General features: G+C 46.5%; 2 protein-coding genes and 1 non-coding gene across 3 annotated transcripts in view; 1 reads left to right on the top strand and 2 right to left on the bottom strand.

Annotated features, from left to right (window-relative positions):
• Positions 1–2,925: 2,925 nt before the first annotated feature.
• On the bottom strand, positions 2,926–3,006 carry Trnal-uag (transfer RNA leucine (anticodon UAG)). The gene has a single exon. It is a non-coding gene; the product is annotated as a tRNA-Leu (tRNA).
• Positions 3,007–4,731: 1,725 nt separating this feature from the next.
• Positions 4,732–8,244, bottom strand: LOC119373416 (alpha-ketoglutarate-dependent dioxygenase alkB homolog 6). Its single transcript, XM_037643442.2, has 6 exons — positions 8,173–8,244; positions 7,885–8,014; positions 7,743–7,789; positions 6,889–6,993; positions 5,645–5,758; positions 4,732–5,243 (listed from the first exon to the last, which is right to left on the bottom strand). The coding sequence occupies exons 1-6, from the start codon at positions 8,227–8,229 to the stop codon at positions 4,983–4,985; spliced, it is 714 nt and encodes a 237-aa protein (XP_037499370.1). The 5' UTR covers positions 8,230–8,244; the 3' UTR covers positions 4,732–4,982.
• Positions 8,245–8,332: 88 nt separating this feature from the next.
• Positions 8,333–20,443, top strand: part of LOC119373414 (endoribonuclease Dcr-1-like) — a 47,018-nt gene continuing 34,907 nt past the window's right edge. The window contains 4 exon segments of the mRNA XM_037643439.2: positions 8,333–8,784; positions 11,432–11,588; positions 13,625–14,337; positions 16,907–17,123. Coding sequence (XP_037499367.1) covers positions 8,680–8,784; positions 11,432–11,588; positions 13,625–14,337; positions 16,907–17,123 — 1,192 coding nt within the window. The 5' untranslated portion in view covers positions 8,333–8,679.

Raw genomic sequence — 20,443 nt, 5'->3', positions numbered from 1 at the left:
AATAAAATGCCCTCATTTGAGTGTCAGATATGTTTGTCTTTAAGGCATGCTGACGATAAAATACATCGCTCGTCTTCGTTGCTTTCTGTCTCGTGTCTTACTTTGCGCTGTGATCACAATTTGAAATGCAATACCAACTAGCCCGTACCTAGACCTTGTTTCAGGATAAATGCACGATGCGCACCATCGGAAACACAGGCATGCGCGCAATTTAAGGGGACGCTGTGAAATGGCTGTGAAATGACACACATCCGCAGTGCCAAGCTTGCAGCATTTTAAAGTTAATTGCTGCTCTTTTTCAGTTCGAAGGCCATTCATAAAATGGTAAAATAACGCAATACGCTGCCAATAAATGGCAGATACGCTGCCAATTTTTTTCATGAGCCATTCCATGCGGTCACAATTTCTTGAAACGTAACCACTGAACAAAAAATATATTTCAGAATCGGAGTGCAGATTTTAGGCATTCTGTAGATCGGCACCGATATCTTTCTCGAATAACGCCAAATCCCTTTGACAAATCGGCCCCATATATGAGATATGGGAAAGTCCGTTTAAATGACATTAGCTGGCATATCGTTGTGTATGTGTATGTTCCTTTCCCCATATACATATGTGTGTATATATGTGGATATATATATATATATATATATATATATATATATATATATATATATATATATATATATATATATATATATATATATATATATATATATATATATATTCCTGCCTCATTTTCAGCCTAGCCGACACGCTACGCCGTAGTTTCGGAATCTCACTTGGCGTCTTTGGTGACGCGTTCGCCTCGTGGCGTCCGCACGTGTGGCAAGTACTCGCGAAGATACACTTAAAGCAGAAGGCGGGGGGGGGAAATAAGAAAACACAGCTTCATACATCGCAAGATATAATATGGGCAAATATAATATGGGCAAGATATAAAAGGACAAATGATGCAGCAGAAGGAGGTGCGCGACTTCAGATGATCGGTAAGTACAAAGTTAAATATCTTCTGGGAAGAGGCGGCCGTATCAGTGACAGCTGACCGATTGGTAACAAGAATATTCGTGCATGACAAGTGTTTGAATAGTAGTACACGTTGCTGGCATTGTCGGTTCAAAATACCTGTTAATAACGGACCATATAGGCACGTTTAACTCGAATCGTAGTAACAATGATTTCTACAGCTTGATTTGCTGGATATCATGATTGCCTCACGGTCACTATGAACAGTCATGGTCAAGTGAAATACGAACAAAGTTAGGGTTAACTTAAACGCGCTATTTCGTTCTTGCTTCCACCAGTAAGCGTAATTTCAGCGCGATCCCGGCGCTGACGCGCGCCTTGCAGGACCTCGATAAAGTTTTGCAACCAACCAAACAACCAACCCGGCGTACACACTAATTTGAGGCCTAAACCATCTTCGGCAATTTCATAATTAGTGGTCCGAGACGGCGCGCTGTCGAGTTATCGTTCACGAAGTCTTTTTTTCTGTACTTTAATTGCCATTACTGCGCCATGTTTACACAGCATTCGAAAGTTCGCGCCGACCTTGTTCCCTTTTTAACCTTTTGATTTTGATCTGTGGTTTTAAATGAGGCTCGTAGAGTGGTGGTACATTTAATTCCGCAGTACTTGTTTTTGCGAGTATTTGAACAAAAACGTGGATAGATCCTGTACTTTCTCAGTGATGAAATGAGAACTACTATAAGAAGATTCGGTTGGTAAGTATGCAAGCGACAGGGGCGAAGCCAAGGGGGGGGTTGGGGGGTTCAAGCCCCCCCCCCCCCCGAAAATTTTCAGTTTTGCTTGCGTATATAGGCATGCACACATACAAACGCACGCACGAACATACATAAAGTATGGTTGAACCCCCCCCCCCCCCCGAAAAAAATTTCTGGCTACGCCCCTGGCAAGCGAGACCACGGGCAAGGGCGAGCAGCGCGTGAAAATCGATAAGTAGAAAACAAAAAAATGAATTGTCTTTTGCACATGCACAGTTTGCAATAAGTGCGTCTTATGCGCACGTTAACTTTTATATATAATGCTAACCTGCAGACATGCACTTGAAAGCTGCTTACGCCCTGTTTATTTTTCTGAGTATCGTTCCTTTGAAAAATTTCAAGACAAAAAAAAAAAATAACTGCGCACTTCTCTTAGCGGAACAAATGACAGACACGTAAATACGTGCTTTCAATAATTCGTTGAACACGGAGTGGTTTCGTTCACTCGTTAGTTTAGACATTTCATAAATACGTAGAAATATTCAATGAATCGTTACAACGCAAACTCCGCGCTGGAACTAAAGAACGGGGAGGGGGGTCGCGGTGGGCAACCGCCCTTTGTGCCGGTGCGTCAACACTATAATTAACTCGTGTCACGCGATAATGAAATGAATAATCGTCCCGACAAAGGTCCAGCGAATGAGAAATAGATCCGCCCTTTGTTTCAAGAGTAATTAGGAGCCGTGTGCTTCAATAATTATATGTCCCAATTAAATTAGTCACTATAGTTTAGTTTAGTTAGCACGTTTACATACATGTTTGATGCATATGGGAGTAAAAGCCGCTAGAAAGCAGCTTGACAAAGCTTACACGTCCTTTATGTACATGGCAGCGCACTGGCAGAAAACACAGAGTGCACTAATCAAACAAATATTTACAGTGTCATCTGGAGAACAAGTGATAAGCAGTACCACGGCCGGACTTGGCAGTACATTGCTGTGACAAAGTTGTAATACAACAAAAATATGATACATTTATCTTTGGCACATATTTAGCTGTTAAAAAAAAACGGCACTATTTCAAACAGTATTACATTGTACCATAGGATTAGTTCTCGCTTGTTTTTTAAGAGAATCCAAGTATACAGCCCCTTCCACTAATAAAAAAACAAAAGAAAAGCAACACTGAAAAAAAAAGTGTGTGGCAGCGGTGGGATTCGAACCCACGCCTTTATCAGACTGGTGCCTAAAACCAGCGCCTTAGACCGCTCGGCCACGCTACCTCGGGATCTCGTCGGCTTCCAAATGGGACGGTATCGAGCTGCGGGAATTATTTCGACGACTCAATTGAATTGACGAATTTTTCGTTCGGACGCGTCGCTTGCCTGTCGGCTAAACACGAGCAGCAAGAACCATAGACTCGCGGCTGTGCAATGGGCACCGGCGAAACGAACTCGGCGGCAAGTGAAAACTTACGCAATGGAACCGAAACCGGTCGTCGTCTGCTGCGAAACCATGTGCGAAACAACGCAAGTTTCGTGTTGCGAAAGCAGCTAGGGGCGGCGCTGGGATTCGGGGGCGTAGCTAGAAATTTTTTTGCGGGGAGTTTGACCCTCCTTTATGTTTGTGCGTGTGTTTATGTCTGTGCGCGTATGTATGCAAATGCAAAATTAAAAATTTTGAGGGATTAGAACCTTCCCCCGTCCCCAAACGTGCGGCGCCAGGACTTTTGTACTGGGGGAGAGGGGGGCTTCCGAGACTTATTTTGGTGAGAAGGAGGCAGGGAGGTTACGCGTTGTTTGATCTTGGGGGGAGGTGGGGGCAGGCTTGCGGGGAGGTGGGGACGGCTGCCCTCCCCTCCGTTCTATTCCCTGTCATCACCGCTGCCCCCAAACTACCACCCACCTCGACATGCCACTGCTGGGATTGTTCCTGCGAAGGGGAGGAGGTTCCGCTACTATTAATGAGATAGTGCCCTTTCACTCCCCCTGATAGAAAGTAGCCAAAAAAGGAACACACCCCTAATACTTACGTATTGATGTTGCGCCTCAGATATGCGTAATATTTGCTTTTTGATCGACAATGTTCACAAGTATGAACGCAGCTACCAGTTCAAGAAGGCTGGGTGTTGTGCTTAAACTTCGACCAGGTGGCTGAATCGTGTGACAGACAGACAGACCAAAATTTCTGCGTACAAGTATCCCAAGAAAGACTATCGTCTTAAAAAGCTTTTTGACACCTTCAGGGGCAAGAGTGGTGAAGTTATAGAGGTGAACACCGTGGCACCGGCCCGGAAGCTCGACGCTATTTGCACTATTACCATCTACACAAAATTGGACATACACCTTAGTCCGCTAAGTGCTTCATTGCGTAAACATGCTACTATTGTGACCCATATAACAAACACACGGTTGAATGGCAGTTAAATAGCAATTACAACAACAAAAGAAAGCACACGTCTACTTCAAAAGGCTGAACTTGATTCACCGGTGTCATATCATGCGGTTGCACTCATACCGTGTGTGCTTCGCAACTGCTTTAGACAAGTTCTAGTTCTCATGTCAGACAGATTCCGGTTGCCGCAGATCGCACCAATTAAAAGGTTTGTTCGAAAGCAGTTATTTAAGACGTGTAGGACACAGTAAAGATTGCAAATGTGTTTCGTTTTTCCGCATGCTTCACCCATGGTTCTTTTTCTTTTTGCTGTTTTTCTGCGGACTGTGCCATGCGCATTCGAATTCCAACGCTGCACAGCCGAAAGACCGACACATTAGCATGCGAACACGCTGCATGTGCAGAACTACCAACGGAGGCATTTGTAAACTTATTTTACAGAAGGTTATTGACTAAAAGTTGTGTGTCGAAGCAGTTTCTGGTTGCCGTGGCTTTTGTACTCTACAATAATGAAGGAACTTTGTTTGCCAGACCTCCCCCCCCTCCTGCACACTGTGTACAATCGTGCCATACTCAACACAACATGATGACAGGCAACAACACAAAAAGACATACAGACGTTGCTTTTATTACAAAGAAAAACAGTCTTGCTTGCCTGCCGCGCTGGCCGATGCGAGCTTTCGAGGTACACACCTCAAAAGTGGCAACGGGGCAAGTAAACAACCCTCAAATACCCTGTGGATTGAAAGCATGTTGGTGAGCCAACACTTTTCGTTTCAGTGCAGAGCCGTTCCGACTTGACTGCCTCGACGAAACGGAAGCCGGCATTGCGAAACAAACACATTTCGAGTGCCTCCCACTTGGTTCACCTTTTGAACAGTGCCTGGAGCACATTTGCCCGTAGTACTTTCGGAACGACCCTTATGGTGAGGGAAACCCTGGTCCCCCTTTCAAGCACCGTGCCTCGTTTGACAGAGCAGGCGTCGAGGTTCTTTATGGAGTCGTCGACGACGTCTTCGGTCCTGGCATCGATGCCGTGGAGGTAGTCGGTGTACATGGTGCCGCTCGTTATCAACAGGCTCCGCCGCTCCAGCAGAAGCGACCCTATGTGGGAATTCTCAGCGCCCTGCACCGACATTACAGTCATGAACAATGTGAACCATCACTCATCGGTGAGTTATGAAATACACGCTGAAATGTCTCCTACACCAGGCATTACATTTCGTTACATTGCAATGAAGTCATTCTCTTTAGTGGCACAAACCAATGCACTGCTCTTCAGATACCATTGTGAACAAACAAGTCAAGTTTTGCATGCAAACATGGTATATAAAGTAAGCCTACCACGAAATTTTATCTTAGCGTCAAACATGAGCGCAAACAAGCCAGTGGTTAACCAGGAAGACTAGAGGACGCTGAATTTAGGCAACAACCAATGGGATTTATGAATACTTGAAGCTAGTTGCTTCAATTACTTGCTACTGACACATAAAATTCAATGGTTACGTATGTGGCAAATATAAGCACCTCCGCGACCTCGCAGGTTATGCTCTTCCGCGGCTTGTAGAAGTCGATGACGGTGCTCGAATTCAAGGTGATGTTGGTCACGACCGGGTAGTACAGTGGGCCGTCTTCATGAGGCTGTAATAATAAAAAAAAAAATCAGGAGCCTTTCCTCAATCGGGAAAATGCGGGCAAGCAAAGCTGGGCATGGGCATGCCCGACATACTGCTTTTCTTTCTTTCTTTCTAGGTAGCGGCCATCCCCTGAACACTGTTTTCGGGCAGAATCGATATGACGTCTTTCGTGTTATTTCCAGCATTCGTCAGCCCATAGAACGGCCCCCAAAAAAGGACTATCACGCGATCACAGAAACGTGGTTCAGAAATTCAATTTTCCTGAGCTGTGTGATTCCTGATATCGACCTTACGCATTGTCCAGCAAATCGCTTTGAGTCCGCAAACACGAAATATATAGCAATGAAGCACCGACAGCAAGTGTCCTGCTTCCCAATTGTTTTTTGCATAGTCGGTAGAACGCATTCATGCACTTCAGTTCAGTTCACATTGGGCAAGCATGGGCGCGTGGCCTAGGGGTCAAAGCAGTCGCTTTCATATTGTGGGGACCCGTTTTCAAGCCCCAGCCCCGCAAAGAACATGTTTTGTTTATTATTTTTATAATGCAGGCGCACAAGCTGTGGCTGAAGGGGGTTTTTTGGAACACCACCAGCTACACAGGTCAGTCAATACAAACTTTGCTTGAAAAAAAAAAAAAAAAAAAAGAAACCGCAACAGAACCATCAGTTTTTATTGCAAATGAGTTCTGCGGAATCCCGCAAGGTGGCAGAAGGGTTAAGAAAGGGAAAATAGACAGCCACCCATATGTAGCACAAAGCGACAAGGAAATCCATACGGATGTCTCAGAAAGACGAAAATCCGTATGGATTTCCTTGTGGCTTCGTGCTACAAATGGGTGGTTGTCTATTTTCCCTTTCTTAACCATCACTTTTTCACAGGAAATCTTGTCTATGCATGCACAACATGTCTGTTAAACTTAATTAGCTAAACTTCACACGCATTCACGTTTCGTAATTGTATGTGTAACATAGTTGTACCCATGCTGTAACTGCAATCACCCTGAAAGAAAATCTACAAACAGCAGCAGTGCTACTGACAACATGGCAGAGAACACAGCTCACTACCGACTGCAGTAGCACTGCTGAAGAATGTTAGAATTGTGAAACGGGCTTGACGATCATTTACAAGACCCACCAGGATTCCCTCGCCAGGCTTGTACTCGTTGACGAGGACATGATTGGGCAATTTCTCGCCAAACACTCCCAGGCTAGCAACTTTGGCGGATATGTCCTTCAGCCACTGCACACAAAGATTGAGCACCCAGTAAAGACCAATGAGGTAACCAAGGTCTCGTGTACCTGTACCCAAAGCAATGACTCCGCTAAGCATACGCAGAAGTTACGAAGCAACCCGTGAATGCTTTCTTGGACTATAAAGAATCCACTGCACGCTGGCTGCATAGGGCATCCGTGGTATGCATTATATTTCACAAATGCTGTGTTGACACGTCATACACTTCAGCGTTCAGAATGTTTCCTGGCCCTTAGCGACGAAATGAAATGTTCAGATTGCGTAAATTGTGCTGTAATTGTTTTGACACTAGCTTGTCATATCAAAACGATTGTTAGAGCAAGTGCAAATTTTCACTCAGTTGGAGATATATTATGCCCTTGCATAATTAATAATTCTTGGGGTTTTATGCCCCAAAACTGTGATATCATTATGAGAGATGCTGTGGTGTAGGATTCCGGAAATTTCGACCGCGCTCCTAAACCTTTGCGCACGAGCCTCTGGCAGTTTGCCGCCATCGAAATGCGGCCGCCGCGGCCTGGATTCGATCCCTCGACCTTCGGGTCAGCAGTCGAACTGCCCTGGCAGTTTCAGGCTGACGTTTTATTGGCAATCTAAGTGCTTCCTGCAAATCGCAAGGTCGTTAAATATTTGTTCGTGCAAAGAGGCTGCAAGGACGCGCGAAGCGTCAAACGCGTCGGTTACCACATAACGAGCGCTCGGTTTTTTTAGCTTCGGGCAATATTAGAAGAAGTTACTTGCGGCAGAGCTTCCGGGACCATGCCTTTGGGATGGGGCAGTCCACCTGCGAAAGAAAATTATGGTGAAGTGTAAACGTGCGCTGGACAACCGTATTTTGCCGTCTGATGTTGTAAGGCCATCCGCTACAACAGCACCTACCCCAGTTCTGGAGTCGCCTGTGAGCGAGCTGGACCCACTTGGGCTTAGGTGCATCGTAGACTTTGTCGTAGAGGGACTTCTCTTCAAATTCCGTGATGAAGTTTGGGACGTAGTATACGCTGTCGGGAAGCTGAAAACAAAGAACACCCGAAATCCCGTTTTAACGCAGCATTTGCTTGATCGCCACCATGCCGATCGCGCAAGCGAATTCTCGAACGTGGCTTCTTTGAGCATGCGCGCGTTTCATCTAACACAGGCACACAAAACGATTGTGTAAACAATCCTCACCGACGCCACTCGAAATTTGTCCAGATCACCGGCCGTGCAGCACATGGGCGCCGCCATGATTGCCGAGATGAAGTGACTTTTGGCTTCGCGATTGGCTACAACAGGTCACGTGAACGATATTAGCCAATCGCCGCCTCGCTTCGGCGTGTGCGTGTTTCGGTTTTTGCCCGCTTGATGTGTGTTTTTTGTTGGTCTCCCGAAGACGACCATCATGTCCTGAACAACAATCGCCGCTTTTCTTTAGACACGGATAGCTTAGAATTGCCGGTACGTCGCATGGCCGTCCGCAGCTGACCGTTTGAAACGTCGTAAGGCGACTTGAAATGGGACTCGGCTAGAAGACGTTTGCGAGTTGATCTCTTCCAAGCGCGCGTGTTGTGTGTGTGTGTGAAGTGTCCGTGCGGCATTTGCCTCTTGTGGTCAAGTTTTGTGTGCCCATAAATACTGAGACCCGCGACTCGCCGTGTCGTGTGTGTTCGCAGATTTTGGCCCAGAGACAGCCTCAAGATGGTTGTGAAAAGACTCGGCGGCGAAGCGCCGCAACCGAGACTGCGTCGGCACCACTTCCTGGAAAACGTGCAAACCAAGACGTTCACTCCCTTGGAATACCAGGTATTAGACACGCTAGAATGATGTGTGCATTGTTTAGTCTGTGTCTCTTTGCGTCCTGTAAGAGCGCGGAGAAGCTTTCTTGCTCGCCAAAAGTTGCGGGCCGCTAGACGCATCGGTGGCACCGTTCTCCTTGCGCCGTTTTGTACCACGGGCCCGCTTTAATATTTCAAACTTTTTCACATCTTTCGGACATTGTACTCATGCTGGTACCCCAGAGGACTGCGTAAACATTGTGTTCCTCGGGATCTTTCCATATCAGCCCCTGCGGTTGTGATAACGGTCATTGTCTCCTTTACTTACTATCTTAGTTGTGTAGCTGTGATCACAGGCCTGTGATCAGCCGGTGGTTTTACATGCAGCCTCTCTAAGCTGGCTTCCAGATCTGTACGCGATGTTACGTTGTCGTGGTCGCGCACGACAGCCAAGACAACTTTCTCCAAGTCCCGGTTCTCGTTCTTTTGACAATGCATTGTGATCGAATGCCATGACATCTTGAACTTTATTTCGTATCCATACAAGGTACACATGACACGGGCACAAATCGGCTTGGCTAGGTCTGTGTCTCTTATTGGCAATACACCGCAAAACGTGCACAGTTGGAACAGTGTAAGGGTAAGCATTATGAAACAAAAAGCAGTAGCATGACTTACACAAAGGTTTGACAAACCAAAGTTATTTTGTACAAAGCTGTTTACAGTAGCATAAAAGCAACATAAATGCGAAATCAACTTACAGAAAAAAAAAAGACATAGACGCGATATAGAGAACTTATCAATTAAAGGGGAAGAGAATAGGATGAGAGCTGTTGGGCTTAACGGTTGCAATGAGATTGGAAAGGAAAAGTCGCTGCTATAGTTCTCCCGTAATGATGAAATCCTTCTACGATGCTGTCATTCATTAAGACACTGATGTGTTTCGAAATGCGTGCACGAAAATCGTAGACGCACCGGTGCTCGGCAGATGTTGGACATTTGAAAAAGTCATTCGTGGTTTTCGGGGACCCATCGGTAACTGCAGATAGAGATTTTTCAGAAAGCCGCTCACATAGTTCCGGAATATCGTCATCGCTCTTGGCATACTGCAGTAGTGATAAGTAAAGTTACCGTGGGACGTGCAATAGCTCTATCAATAAGCAGTGCTACGGAATGGAGGTTATCGTCACTTATCAGCGTTGTGATCCCTTGAGCTCTGTGATTTTGAACTCGGACTTCTCATTTTTTTGGAACGAAAGAATAGACGAGGCAAGCAATGAAGTGGTGCTCTGTCGAGCCACATGTGCTTGAAGTACCCCCTCAATAAAGTAAGGGCGCAACCGATTGCATCTCTCATGCGCGGATTTTAGTTTGACACTTTGGCGGAGACTTGTCTTGTTTTTGAACGAGACTGCACATTCTTGGTTGCTTGTTGCGAATGTGGAGTCGCGCTGCAAAGTTCAAATGATACAATACAAAGACACAAACTCCCCACGTACGCAATGATGCTTAAGCTAACACCTCTTTGATTAACATTTGTTGGAATACTGTGTAGGCGGTATGCACTGAGCCTTGATCCGCAAGGCGGCAACACTTTCGCCGCGCTATTTTGTAGATCCGTTTGTATACGCCGTCTGTGCTGTTCATGCGTCGGTGTGCAAGAAGTGTTCCGTAGGTCTCTAGTCACCAAGTCGCCTTATGGATCTCGGACACAGTGCGTGCAGCAAGTGTGCGGATCTGAAAAATGGCGACCCTGCCGTTAGCGCTCCTCGCGGATGACGTCAACTGCATGCCACCCATATGTCCACCAGGGGCGTAGCCAGGAAGGGGGGAGGGAGTTCAACCCCCCCCCCTCAAAATTTTCACTTTTGCTTGCGTATGTATCCACGCACACAAACACATACACGAACATACAGAAAGTATGGTTGACCCCCCCCCCTCCAGAAAAAAAATTTATGGCTATGCCTCTGACCTGCTGTCCACGAGAAGGTGGGGCAATCAATAGGCAATAGACAGATAGGAAAAAAAGACATGAAGTTCAGCCATGATGTCTTTACCATTTGGGATAAAGAACCAACCATAGTCGGGTACCATTTTAGAAGGCAGCCACACTTCCTAGCGAAAAGCGAATGCACGCAAGCCTACACATCTGTGGGCACACCTAGACACGTGTCATAAGCCGGACAGTCGGACTGTTTCTTTAGTTACAGAGGCAACCAGCTGCCTTGCTTCGGTCGTCTGGTTAGGGTCTCTCATGCCTTCTTATCTTGTATATAACTGTAGACTACAGTCAACCTTTCATTGGTTGCTTGGGGTCATAAATACCTATAGCATTACTAAACAACTAGTTTTTATTTATCGCAATCAATAAATAACCCAACGGAGAGCTCGTGAGCATGAGTGTCGGCAGGATTTTGTCTTGGGGGGTGCAAGCCTGTGTTGCATCGCGGCTGGGAGAGGGGGAGAGCGCTGGTGTAGCTTGGGTGGGGGCAAGTGCTGGTGTGGCTTGAGGGGGGCAAGTGCCCCTTTTGCACCCCCCTGGCGACGCCCATGCTCGTGAGTGCCTCTAGTAAAGTGACTTGCAAGACCTCTCCGTTGCCTCTACATGTTCGACTTTTGCACAGAGCAAATGCAGCACCAATACCTATGCAATCTCACTTTCGGGCAATTTCCAGGTGGAACTGCTGGACACCGCAAAGCAGCAGAATTCCATCGTGTTCCTCTCATCCGGCAAGACGTTCATGGTGGTCATGCTGGTCAAGGAGCTGGCCTACCAGGTCCGGCCGAGCTACGACGACGGCGGCAAGCGAGTGCTGATTCTTGTCCCATCAGGTAAGGACACCTCTGACATTCTCATTCGTGATGACCAAGGAAGCTCGATCTCACAGAGAGTTTCTCATCGCATTCGAACATTGCGTGTGAACCAGTGTGGCAGCCAAATCAGGCCTTGGCGATCATGTTTGCAAAGTATGACACAATCTCGTGATGCAAAAATGGTAGAAATTATTTTAGATGGAAAAGTGTGTGCCCTTCCTTCTTGAAAAAGCCGCTGTTTGAGAGTCAAAGTTGCATGCACAAGAACTGCTTGAGACGTCACTGGCCAAGCTTGACTTTGGTTCATCAGCCTACACGAAGTGTGCAACATTCGTTCAATCAAATGTTTATTCACAGTGGAATATATAGACAGAAGGCGTACATATACGGAAGGAGGTCCCATAGCACATGGCTGAAAGGGGACCTCCATTGTGACTGGAAATGTGCTACGTGGCTCAAAACATGAACGTAGAAGATAGCAGGCGGGGCTCCTATACATGGAAGTACGACAGTCGAGGCAAAAGCTGAGAGTGTGTTTCTTAACACTGGCTATCACTTCATGGTGGCACGGTAACGAGACGGTTCAACTTCCGATCCCTCCAATGATGAACTAGTTCTTTGAAAAATTCTTTCGGTAAAATTGTTTCTAAACAGTGCTTTACAACTTCCATTCTGTAGCCCAAAATTTGCATTGTTGCATGGTGTGTGGCAGCTGTGCTCTACATACTGTGCAGTGCTCACACACCGAAACGCGACCTCAAAACTTTTAGTATGGCGACTGGTATGCTTAATTGCTGGAGATAATCACGTCACGTCACTACAGATCTGGCCGGTAAAGGTAATGTTGGCTCCGATTCAAGTTTTCGAGTTGAAATTGCTTCGATGCAACACGGACTGAACACGGTGGAAATGAAAGTGTGTGCTTTGCTTAGCCTTAAATTGTCACATTTAAATCCGTGAGTACTCTAAATGGGAAATGTATTTCAGAATTTGTGTTATACTAACTCGACTACCGTAAAAACCGGAATATTGGTCGACCACCCGACTTCGAACTACTGAAAATCTAAGAAAAAAAAATGCCTGGATAGGCCAAAGTATCAGAAGGTGCCTTTAGCGTGAAACAACCGCAGTTCGAACTGGTACCTAGTGAAAGTGCCATTTATTTACACGTGTGTTACACGCAAGTTCGGCACGGCAGAGAGCCAACAGATGGGCTCAAGTATTATCTTCGTAAAACGTCACAACCATCTTGACAACATTAATTTGGATGCACTCTGAGGTCAGGTAGCAATCGTGACGTGAATGCAGCTTCCGGATAAACTCTGCAAGCTTCATATCCAGTTCTAGATACGCTGCGGCCTGGCACCGAAAGAAGGTTTTCTCCTGATTGCTGCATGTCATGATGTGATCCTTGAGCATCCGCCAGTAGCAAATGCTTCTGTGGTGCACGCGATCTGCCCGCTGATCATAGCTATACGTGTCACTGTAACCAGAGCTGCCGGCATCGCAGGAAGCAACAACGAAAGAGTATGCGGCGAGATTGAGCAGTGAGAATGTCCGTGCAAAGATGAACTTTCAGTTATTGTTTGTGACTCACAGCTACTGCTCGCCTTCACGTGCGCTAGCATCCCAACTCGTCTTGCACGCACTTCAGACCAGATTTCTTCTTGCCTTCGCGAACTTGATTACTGTTTTCTTGAACACTACGAGGAACTGTCATCGGCCACCGGTAGAGAACAAGAAAAAAAGTGGCTCAGAGCCCAAATAGATTCACAAGACAACAACAGAAACTCAAAATGAGGCTGCCCATGGCACAAGGCTGGCAGTAAACAGTGATGGCGATGGAGGCGGTTGACTTCAGTTGCCCATAGTGGCCAGACTTCTGATGTTTTTATGCCAATGACCGGTATATAAGACAGGGGTCGATTTTTCATGGCTGTTTATTGAAAAAAAGTTCGACCTATATTCCGGTTTTTACTATATCTATATAAGCACATTTCTAAACAACTGGAGTGATCTCGACGTGCATAATCATAGTGGTTTGTTCCGCGCAGCCGAATCCGGTGTCCGACACCAAAAGATGATGGATGACTACACCGACCTGAAGTCCGTCTTCGTCGGCGATCCCCTCGTCGGCAAGACCGAGGGGCACGTTGACTTCCCCAAACTGTTCCGTGACCACCACGTGCTCGTGATGACGGCCGGCTCCTTCAACCGCCACTGGGTCGAGGCAGACGCAGACATCACCGAAGAGCTCGTCGACCACTTGAACCTCGTCGTCTTTGACGAGTGCAATGAAGCTTTGCGGCACATCGAGTTCGAGCCCGTGCTGGGCTTCGTCATGGACTACGTCATGGAGGGGCGGCTGAGCGTACTCGGGCTTGCGGCGCCGCTCGCGACCAAGAAGAGGCAGCGGCCGTCCTTGCTCGAGGCCGAGATCCTTGAGCTCGAGGACGGCTTCCAGAGCGTCGCCTGCACCTCGAGCGAGCTGACGGTCGTAAGCAAGTACGGCAGCCGGCCCCGGGAGGTGGTCGTCGAGTATGCCGCGTACGGATGCGCGGGCGACGGGGAGTCCGCGGAGAACCTCCGGACGGCACTGCGGCTGCTGGACGAGGCGATGGAGTTCCTGGGTGGCACAGAGGGTCAGCTGGACGAACGGACCAAGGCCTCACTACGGCAGTCTCAGCGCTACCTGGTCGAACTGTGCTACACCCTCGTCACGCTGGGGCCCTGGTGCGCCCGAGAGGTGGCCGACCTTTTCCTCAAGGTGAGACCTCCCCGTGGAGTGCAAATTACACAACAGCAAACTGCTCAGTGTTATTGAAAACTAGCACCTTCGTCGACCAAAGTGTCCTTAACCCATACTCTAAGAGTGAGCCGGAGAAGTCAACATTAGCGGCTGGTGTGCAGCTGCAGCTGCTTAGGCCTAACTGCTTATAATCTTGCAATTAATATATATATATTGTGAGCACAATATTCACAACATGCTTCCTTCGTTCTCTTCACCTGTATGTAATCATCATCACTGTGAGCGTCATCTTCGTTCTGAGCGTTGGTCAGGCGGCTCTGGTGAATAAAAGGCGTCGAGACCACGACTGCTGCGGTCTTTCAAAGTGGTGGAGGTGCTGGGTATTCACAATATTCACAATATATATATATTCTGCATGTGAAGTCATGTGGACAGAAGTTATGCTACTGGTCTTTGTGAATTGTTTAAAAAATATTTGAAGCACTGAAAGCCAGAATTCGTATTTATCGGTGGTGTTCTCGCATGTAGCCCACCTCTGCATATAACCCACACCCCTAATATTAACTCTACAAAAAGAAAAAAAAAACTATGCACATAACCCCTGCAGATAACCGGCACCCCCGCTTTTTAAGCAGATTCCCCCCCCCCCCTTTTTTTTGGTGCTGGTTACATGCGAGAAAATGCAGTATTTGCTGCTAAATTCCCCATTTGTGGACACCCATTTTTACCGTTTGAAAACGAAATCTTTGTCACAATGTTTTTTCTTTTCCACTTGTGGAAATACGTGAAATATGGTTTTGCAAGCTGCATCTCTTTTCCTTGCCTGCAACTTTGTTTGGTAGTGAAGAGGTTACGTTGTGCCGGTGTTGCCAATGTAAAAGGAGGTCCGTGCGTGGTTGTTAGCACGGGAAACCCTGAATGTGGAAGTGTCCATCTTCATGCTGCTAGTAAGTTGGAAAGCAGTGTTTACGCTCAGAGTGTGGTGCTCGTGATGTGCTGCATCGTGTGACTTCGATATGCCGCCAAACCTTAACAGACCAGAGGAAACATGCTTGCACAGCATCAGATTAAACGTCGCTCACACTAATTACTTCAACAGGAAAATTAAGCTGTCAGAATCACCATTGTGTGTTCAATGTAACGTCCCAGAAGGCCTAAAACACGTTCTGTGTGAACGCAGGTGATATGCATCAGAAAGACGATTTCTGAAGGCGGCCTTGCGCCGTCAACGGGACTCGTGCATAGGACTGAGATATTCTGGGCCTACGGCAAAGCAGCACCTGTGCGTTACACGCCACGAAGGCGCTGCTGACTTTCTTGTGGGCTACGAGCCTGAACGAAGTTTTGTAAACAGTGTAGTCTATATGTATGTGTGTGTGGTTATCAGTGTATATATCATAATCGTCACCCAGCACCTGGAGTAGCATGTCAGGTGAATAGCCAGGCTAATATCTCCAGCTTTTCATTAAAACATTTCTCTCTCTCTGCTTAGGCAGTGTAGGTCAGCAATGATGCTAAACTAATCACGGATATCTGCTCATTTTGGCTCATTTTGGCTGCTCTTTGGGCCTAGTTAACTTTCTCGTTGATAAAGTGTGACTGCGTTACATTTTAAATGAGCCAGAGACTTAACTGAAAGGGTTTCACGAAACTCATTCTGCGCATATTTGTCTGTATGTTTGGTACTTGAGCTGCCAAACTATTTATGTCAAACTGTCGCACCTTCGTGTGTAACAGTGCATCTAAGAAGCTTACCTCCCTTGTTTGCTGGGTCAATCAAATCGTGCAGTACAGTTTCTTGGTGAAAGGGAACACATTCTGTCATTGATTAGTATTGCCAAGACCTGGCATAAAGGCTCACAGCCAGGGTTCTCGCCTCGGTGGGTGGCAGTGCAAATGCCACCCACCACTCCAATTGGTCCCTTCTATATATGTGCTCCCGAGGAACCAATAAATAGCATCTCTGCATGCGCAACGCCACTGAGCCATGCCTCCCGTCACCTGGTTATGTAAAAGAGGTGCCTGAACCGGCGGCCTTGTGGTTTCAAAGATCGCCAACTCTAGTTCCAGTGCTGGAACACAAATGCCCTTGCTTCTGTTTTCTATGTGCGTCATGAATGCCAGAACTGCTCGACCAGAACTGAAATGTGGATACGTGTCGAAAATGGGTAGTTTCAAAACTTTTAAGTTTCTTCAGCTTAACCCTTTGCGTTCCGAGAACTTTTCCCACCTTCCGTCTGTTCTGGTCCGAAACTGAAAGACTCAAAGCTCAAGTAAGAGAAGCGTACCTGCTCTTTTACAGATGGTGCATAACACAGTTAGAAAATGCGCATGAATCAACTGCGACGGAACTTGTCCAGCAGTTTCGATAACGGACCACTGCGGCATTGTTGCATTGTTGAGCAGGCCCCGAAAACGAACCGCAAAGGGTTAATATCTTGCCTCCCACTCTCAAAATGTCCACCCCTAAAAAATTTCTGGCGGGAACCCTGCTCACAGTCGAATTTTTTAGACAGGGATAAATTTCTAAGACTATTTGAAGGTAAAAAAAAAATGGGTCGTCTTGTGTCGTTCACCACATACGTAGGAGGTGTCCCAAGCGGTAGACAGCCTGGGTCCAGCCGTGAACTGGTCACGCATGGCACTCCTCCTGGTGCACACGGTGATCCAGCAGGTCGCCAAGCTCACCGCGCCTTTGGCCGCGGACCTCGAGCCCAGCGACGCTGCCCATCAGCCGGCCAAATTCCGGCACCTGCTGCGGATACTGCGGGAGTACAGGCCTCCGCGGCCACAGCAGCAGCAAGGTGGGTGTTGCCGTCAGTTGAATATTGTTCCTTGCGGAATCACATCCAACTATACTCCATTTCATACATCAGGTGCAACGCTGTGGAAGCGATGCAAGAAGTCCAGTCAGAAAAATGTGCAAGTCCGCGCGTCTCGCACTTCGATTTCATCACTTTCTTTTCGCTGCGTGGTTCACATATTGTAAGGGGGGCGGAGAAGGGGGATTCTCAAAATTGTGATAGTGCGTGAGTCAAGAATTAAGTACTATTTGATTACACGTGTGTGCCCGTATGTGCCGTTCATTTTCAGCTGATTTGCACCTAGAGGTCAAACATGCGAGATAAATGCAGTCTGAGTGAGGGCACGGCGGCAAACGCTTTACTAACAGACGCGCGACCTTCGGGTACTTCCTTTCTGTCTAGCCAGGTGGTTTAGGGGCGTTGCCAGAAATGTTTTCCAAGGGAGGGGGTTGACACCCATTTTTGTATGTATGTATGTGCGTGCAGACATTTCTGTGATTCTGTCGTCCGTTCATACTTTCACAACAGACCCACAATGTGTTGGCCACTTCACTGTGCAGAAACAACCTTAAAGCACTGCCATCCGAAGCTAAGCTCGTCTGTGTTGAAGCGAATTCAAATACTGTAATATTCGTTCCATATATTCGAAGTGCTCAAATATTTGCCCATGCCTACATCCAACACACAAACACTTTCCTTGTATCCAGCACTTGTTTTCACCTTGTTATATCCAAAGACAACTCTTGGCACTGGTCTGAGCAGAATTGGGAGTAAATGTCTAATTAAATTTATGAAGATCTTTCTTTAGGCGTTTGTCATACAGTCTCATCCAAGGAGGTTTAAAAAAAACTTCTGGAGTGGAGGTCCCCTATACGCGCCCACGCGAGCGGGTGAAGCCTGGGAAACCGGTTGGCAGCCATTTTGCTCCGGGCAAGAGGCAGCGCAGCTTGAGCATGGACAGCGTAATTGTGAGCTTCCCGGGGGCGTTTCAGCGTGAGAACTGGATAGTTAGTGTGGCTTATTTGGCCGAATTTTTTTGTTGTCCTGCAGGATTGAAGAAGGCAGTTTTTTCCACCATAATACCTGGGCTGAAGCGTGCCTGATAACACGTAGAATTCGCTTCCAGCATTCCCGAAATGAAGCACATGGAGGAGTTAATAAGTGGTACATAAAATTTTATTCACCCCCGGCTTTTACACAATTTCAAAAGAAAAAAGAAGAATATACAATGTGGTTTATACGTGAATCGATAAAGCAACAAATCGAAAATAACTTCAAAATGCATCATAATGCACACAATCACGAAACTAAGCGTATGAAACACGCGTCCTTAAAAACTAAACACAGCAAAAGAAAAGATACAAAAGCAAACTAGTTGACCAGTTTGCTGCTGCTCTTGTTTACGCATAATGCAGACAATCAGGAAACTAACCATATGAAACACGCACCCTTAAAAAGTAAACACAGCAAAAGAAGAGATACGAAAGCAGATTAATTGACTAGCTTGCTGCAGCTCTTGTTTACACTCGTCTATAATTTTTTTCAAAATAACAGTCCTTAATTGTCAGCCGTGTTCTTACTCCGCTCTGGGAGTTTTAAATGCGAGGCATTTCTTAGCGAACCTTTGGCACATTCAGTGTTTTTATCTACGAATCTATCTGCCTAGCCACCTACGCCGAGGTGCTCTCATGATCGCCTCCTTTACTTGGTGCAGACCAAAATCGGCATGGGAGGGTAAGAGGATTGGACGGATATGGCTGTCGTATCATGACATGAATAACGGGAAAATTCTGTCGTGTAGGCCGTCAAACCCTTTCCTCCAGACACGTGTGGCACATAGCCGTTTACCACTGGCCGTGGTGTACGGGTATGCGCCACATGTGATTGACAGTTTATATCTACCCAGGAACCGCGAGAACAGACATTGGTACTTTAAATGCGAGAGCGTTAAGAAAAACCGACATCGGCAGCGTTGACCCGACGAATGGAAATAATAAATATTAAGATCACAGCAGGAATCTAACCCAAGCATTCTGCGTGGCAATCAAGTATTCTACCACAAAGGTACGTCGGGTATATAGACTGGTTCGGAAAAACAGCCTATGCAGGCGTAATGTCTGTGCAACGTCAAGTGTTGTGGTGCTGGCTATCTAATTTTGCAAGAAAGCAATGCACAGTACGTATGTACTCCTACGATACAGGCGTCATATCAGATTAACGTCTGCGGTTCCAGTGTTGGCTCCGCTTTTATAGTAGTGTAATAAACATTACATTTATATTCCTATGTTTCAGCACGCTATATTGAAGCATTGCTCGACCCAGAGGAATACATTAACGAAAGTTACGTATGATATCCACATGGTTGCACTATAATGTGCACTTAGTTTCGATAATACTGACGTGTGTGTTCTAACGTGAGGGCTGACGTTACTTTGTACCTCAAAGTTACCGTTTAAACGCCAGTGTTGACGTGCCTGGTAAGCCCACAATGTGCACACAGCTACTGCACTTACAAAAACACGTTGATCCACCTCGTAACGCTTGGCTCAAAGCCATAAAATACAGCATAGCAGTACTCGCTGACTGCTTCGCATGAAACAGATTCCCACAACGCGTGGGATCTGCCGAATTTTCTTCCGGTCGATTTCTTTTGAAATGTGGTGAAGCCTGATTTTAAAGCGAAAGCTTTTATCAAATCACAACAGCTGTGGGATGGTTGTCCGCTGCCGCCGCCGGTGTCCGTAACTACTATCGTGCGAAATAAGAAAAATGAAATAAATAGAAATAAACAGGCTCATATGGGATTTAAACCCGGGTCCTCTCCATGGCAGTCGAGTATTCGAATACCACAGAGCCACGCTAGTGACTGGAACTCCTTTGCAAAAACATCCTTACAGGCGTCATGTCGGGCAAGGAATAGCGTTAAAAGTGTAATATAGTGTGTCAGAAGAATAAAATAACGACCAGGCGTCACATAATGCTAATTGCGCAACGAGTGACCGGATCGTTAATTGCTTCAAATCCATTACAAAATGCTCAGCCATAATTCTTCATCCAGGAACCACAGGCAGCATCAACAAAGTTCACATAATGCCTTACAGATGTGTAGCGGCACCTCGCTTATCCACAGAAAGACGAATACTAATGGCATAGTGATTGCTTCCGTACTTCACAAAAATTATGATTTGCGACGTAGTGGGTACCTTGAAAGTGTACTTGTATTAGTTTCCCCAAGAGAGTTTAGAACGGGCTCTAGAAAGGCCGCTTTTCCAGCTTTCGCTGTGACTGTGCTGCGCGCAGGCCCGGCGTTTTTTATATAC

The sequence above is a fragment of the Rhipicephalus sanguineus genome, chromosome 11 (genome assembly GCF_013339695.2).
Source record: "Rhipicephalus sanguineus isolate Rsan-2018 chromosome 11, BIME_Rsan_1.4, whole genome shotgun sequence".
Taxonomy (NCBI): domain Eukaryota; kingdom Metazoa; phylum Arthropoda; class Arachnida; order Ixodida; family Ixodidae; genus Rhipicephalus; species Rhipicephalus sanguineus.
This window is presented reverse-complemented; position numbering and strand designations above follow the sequence as displayed.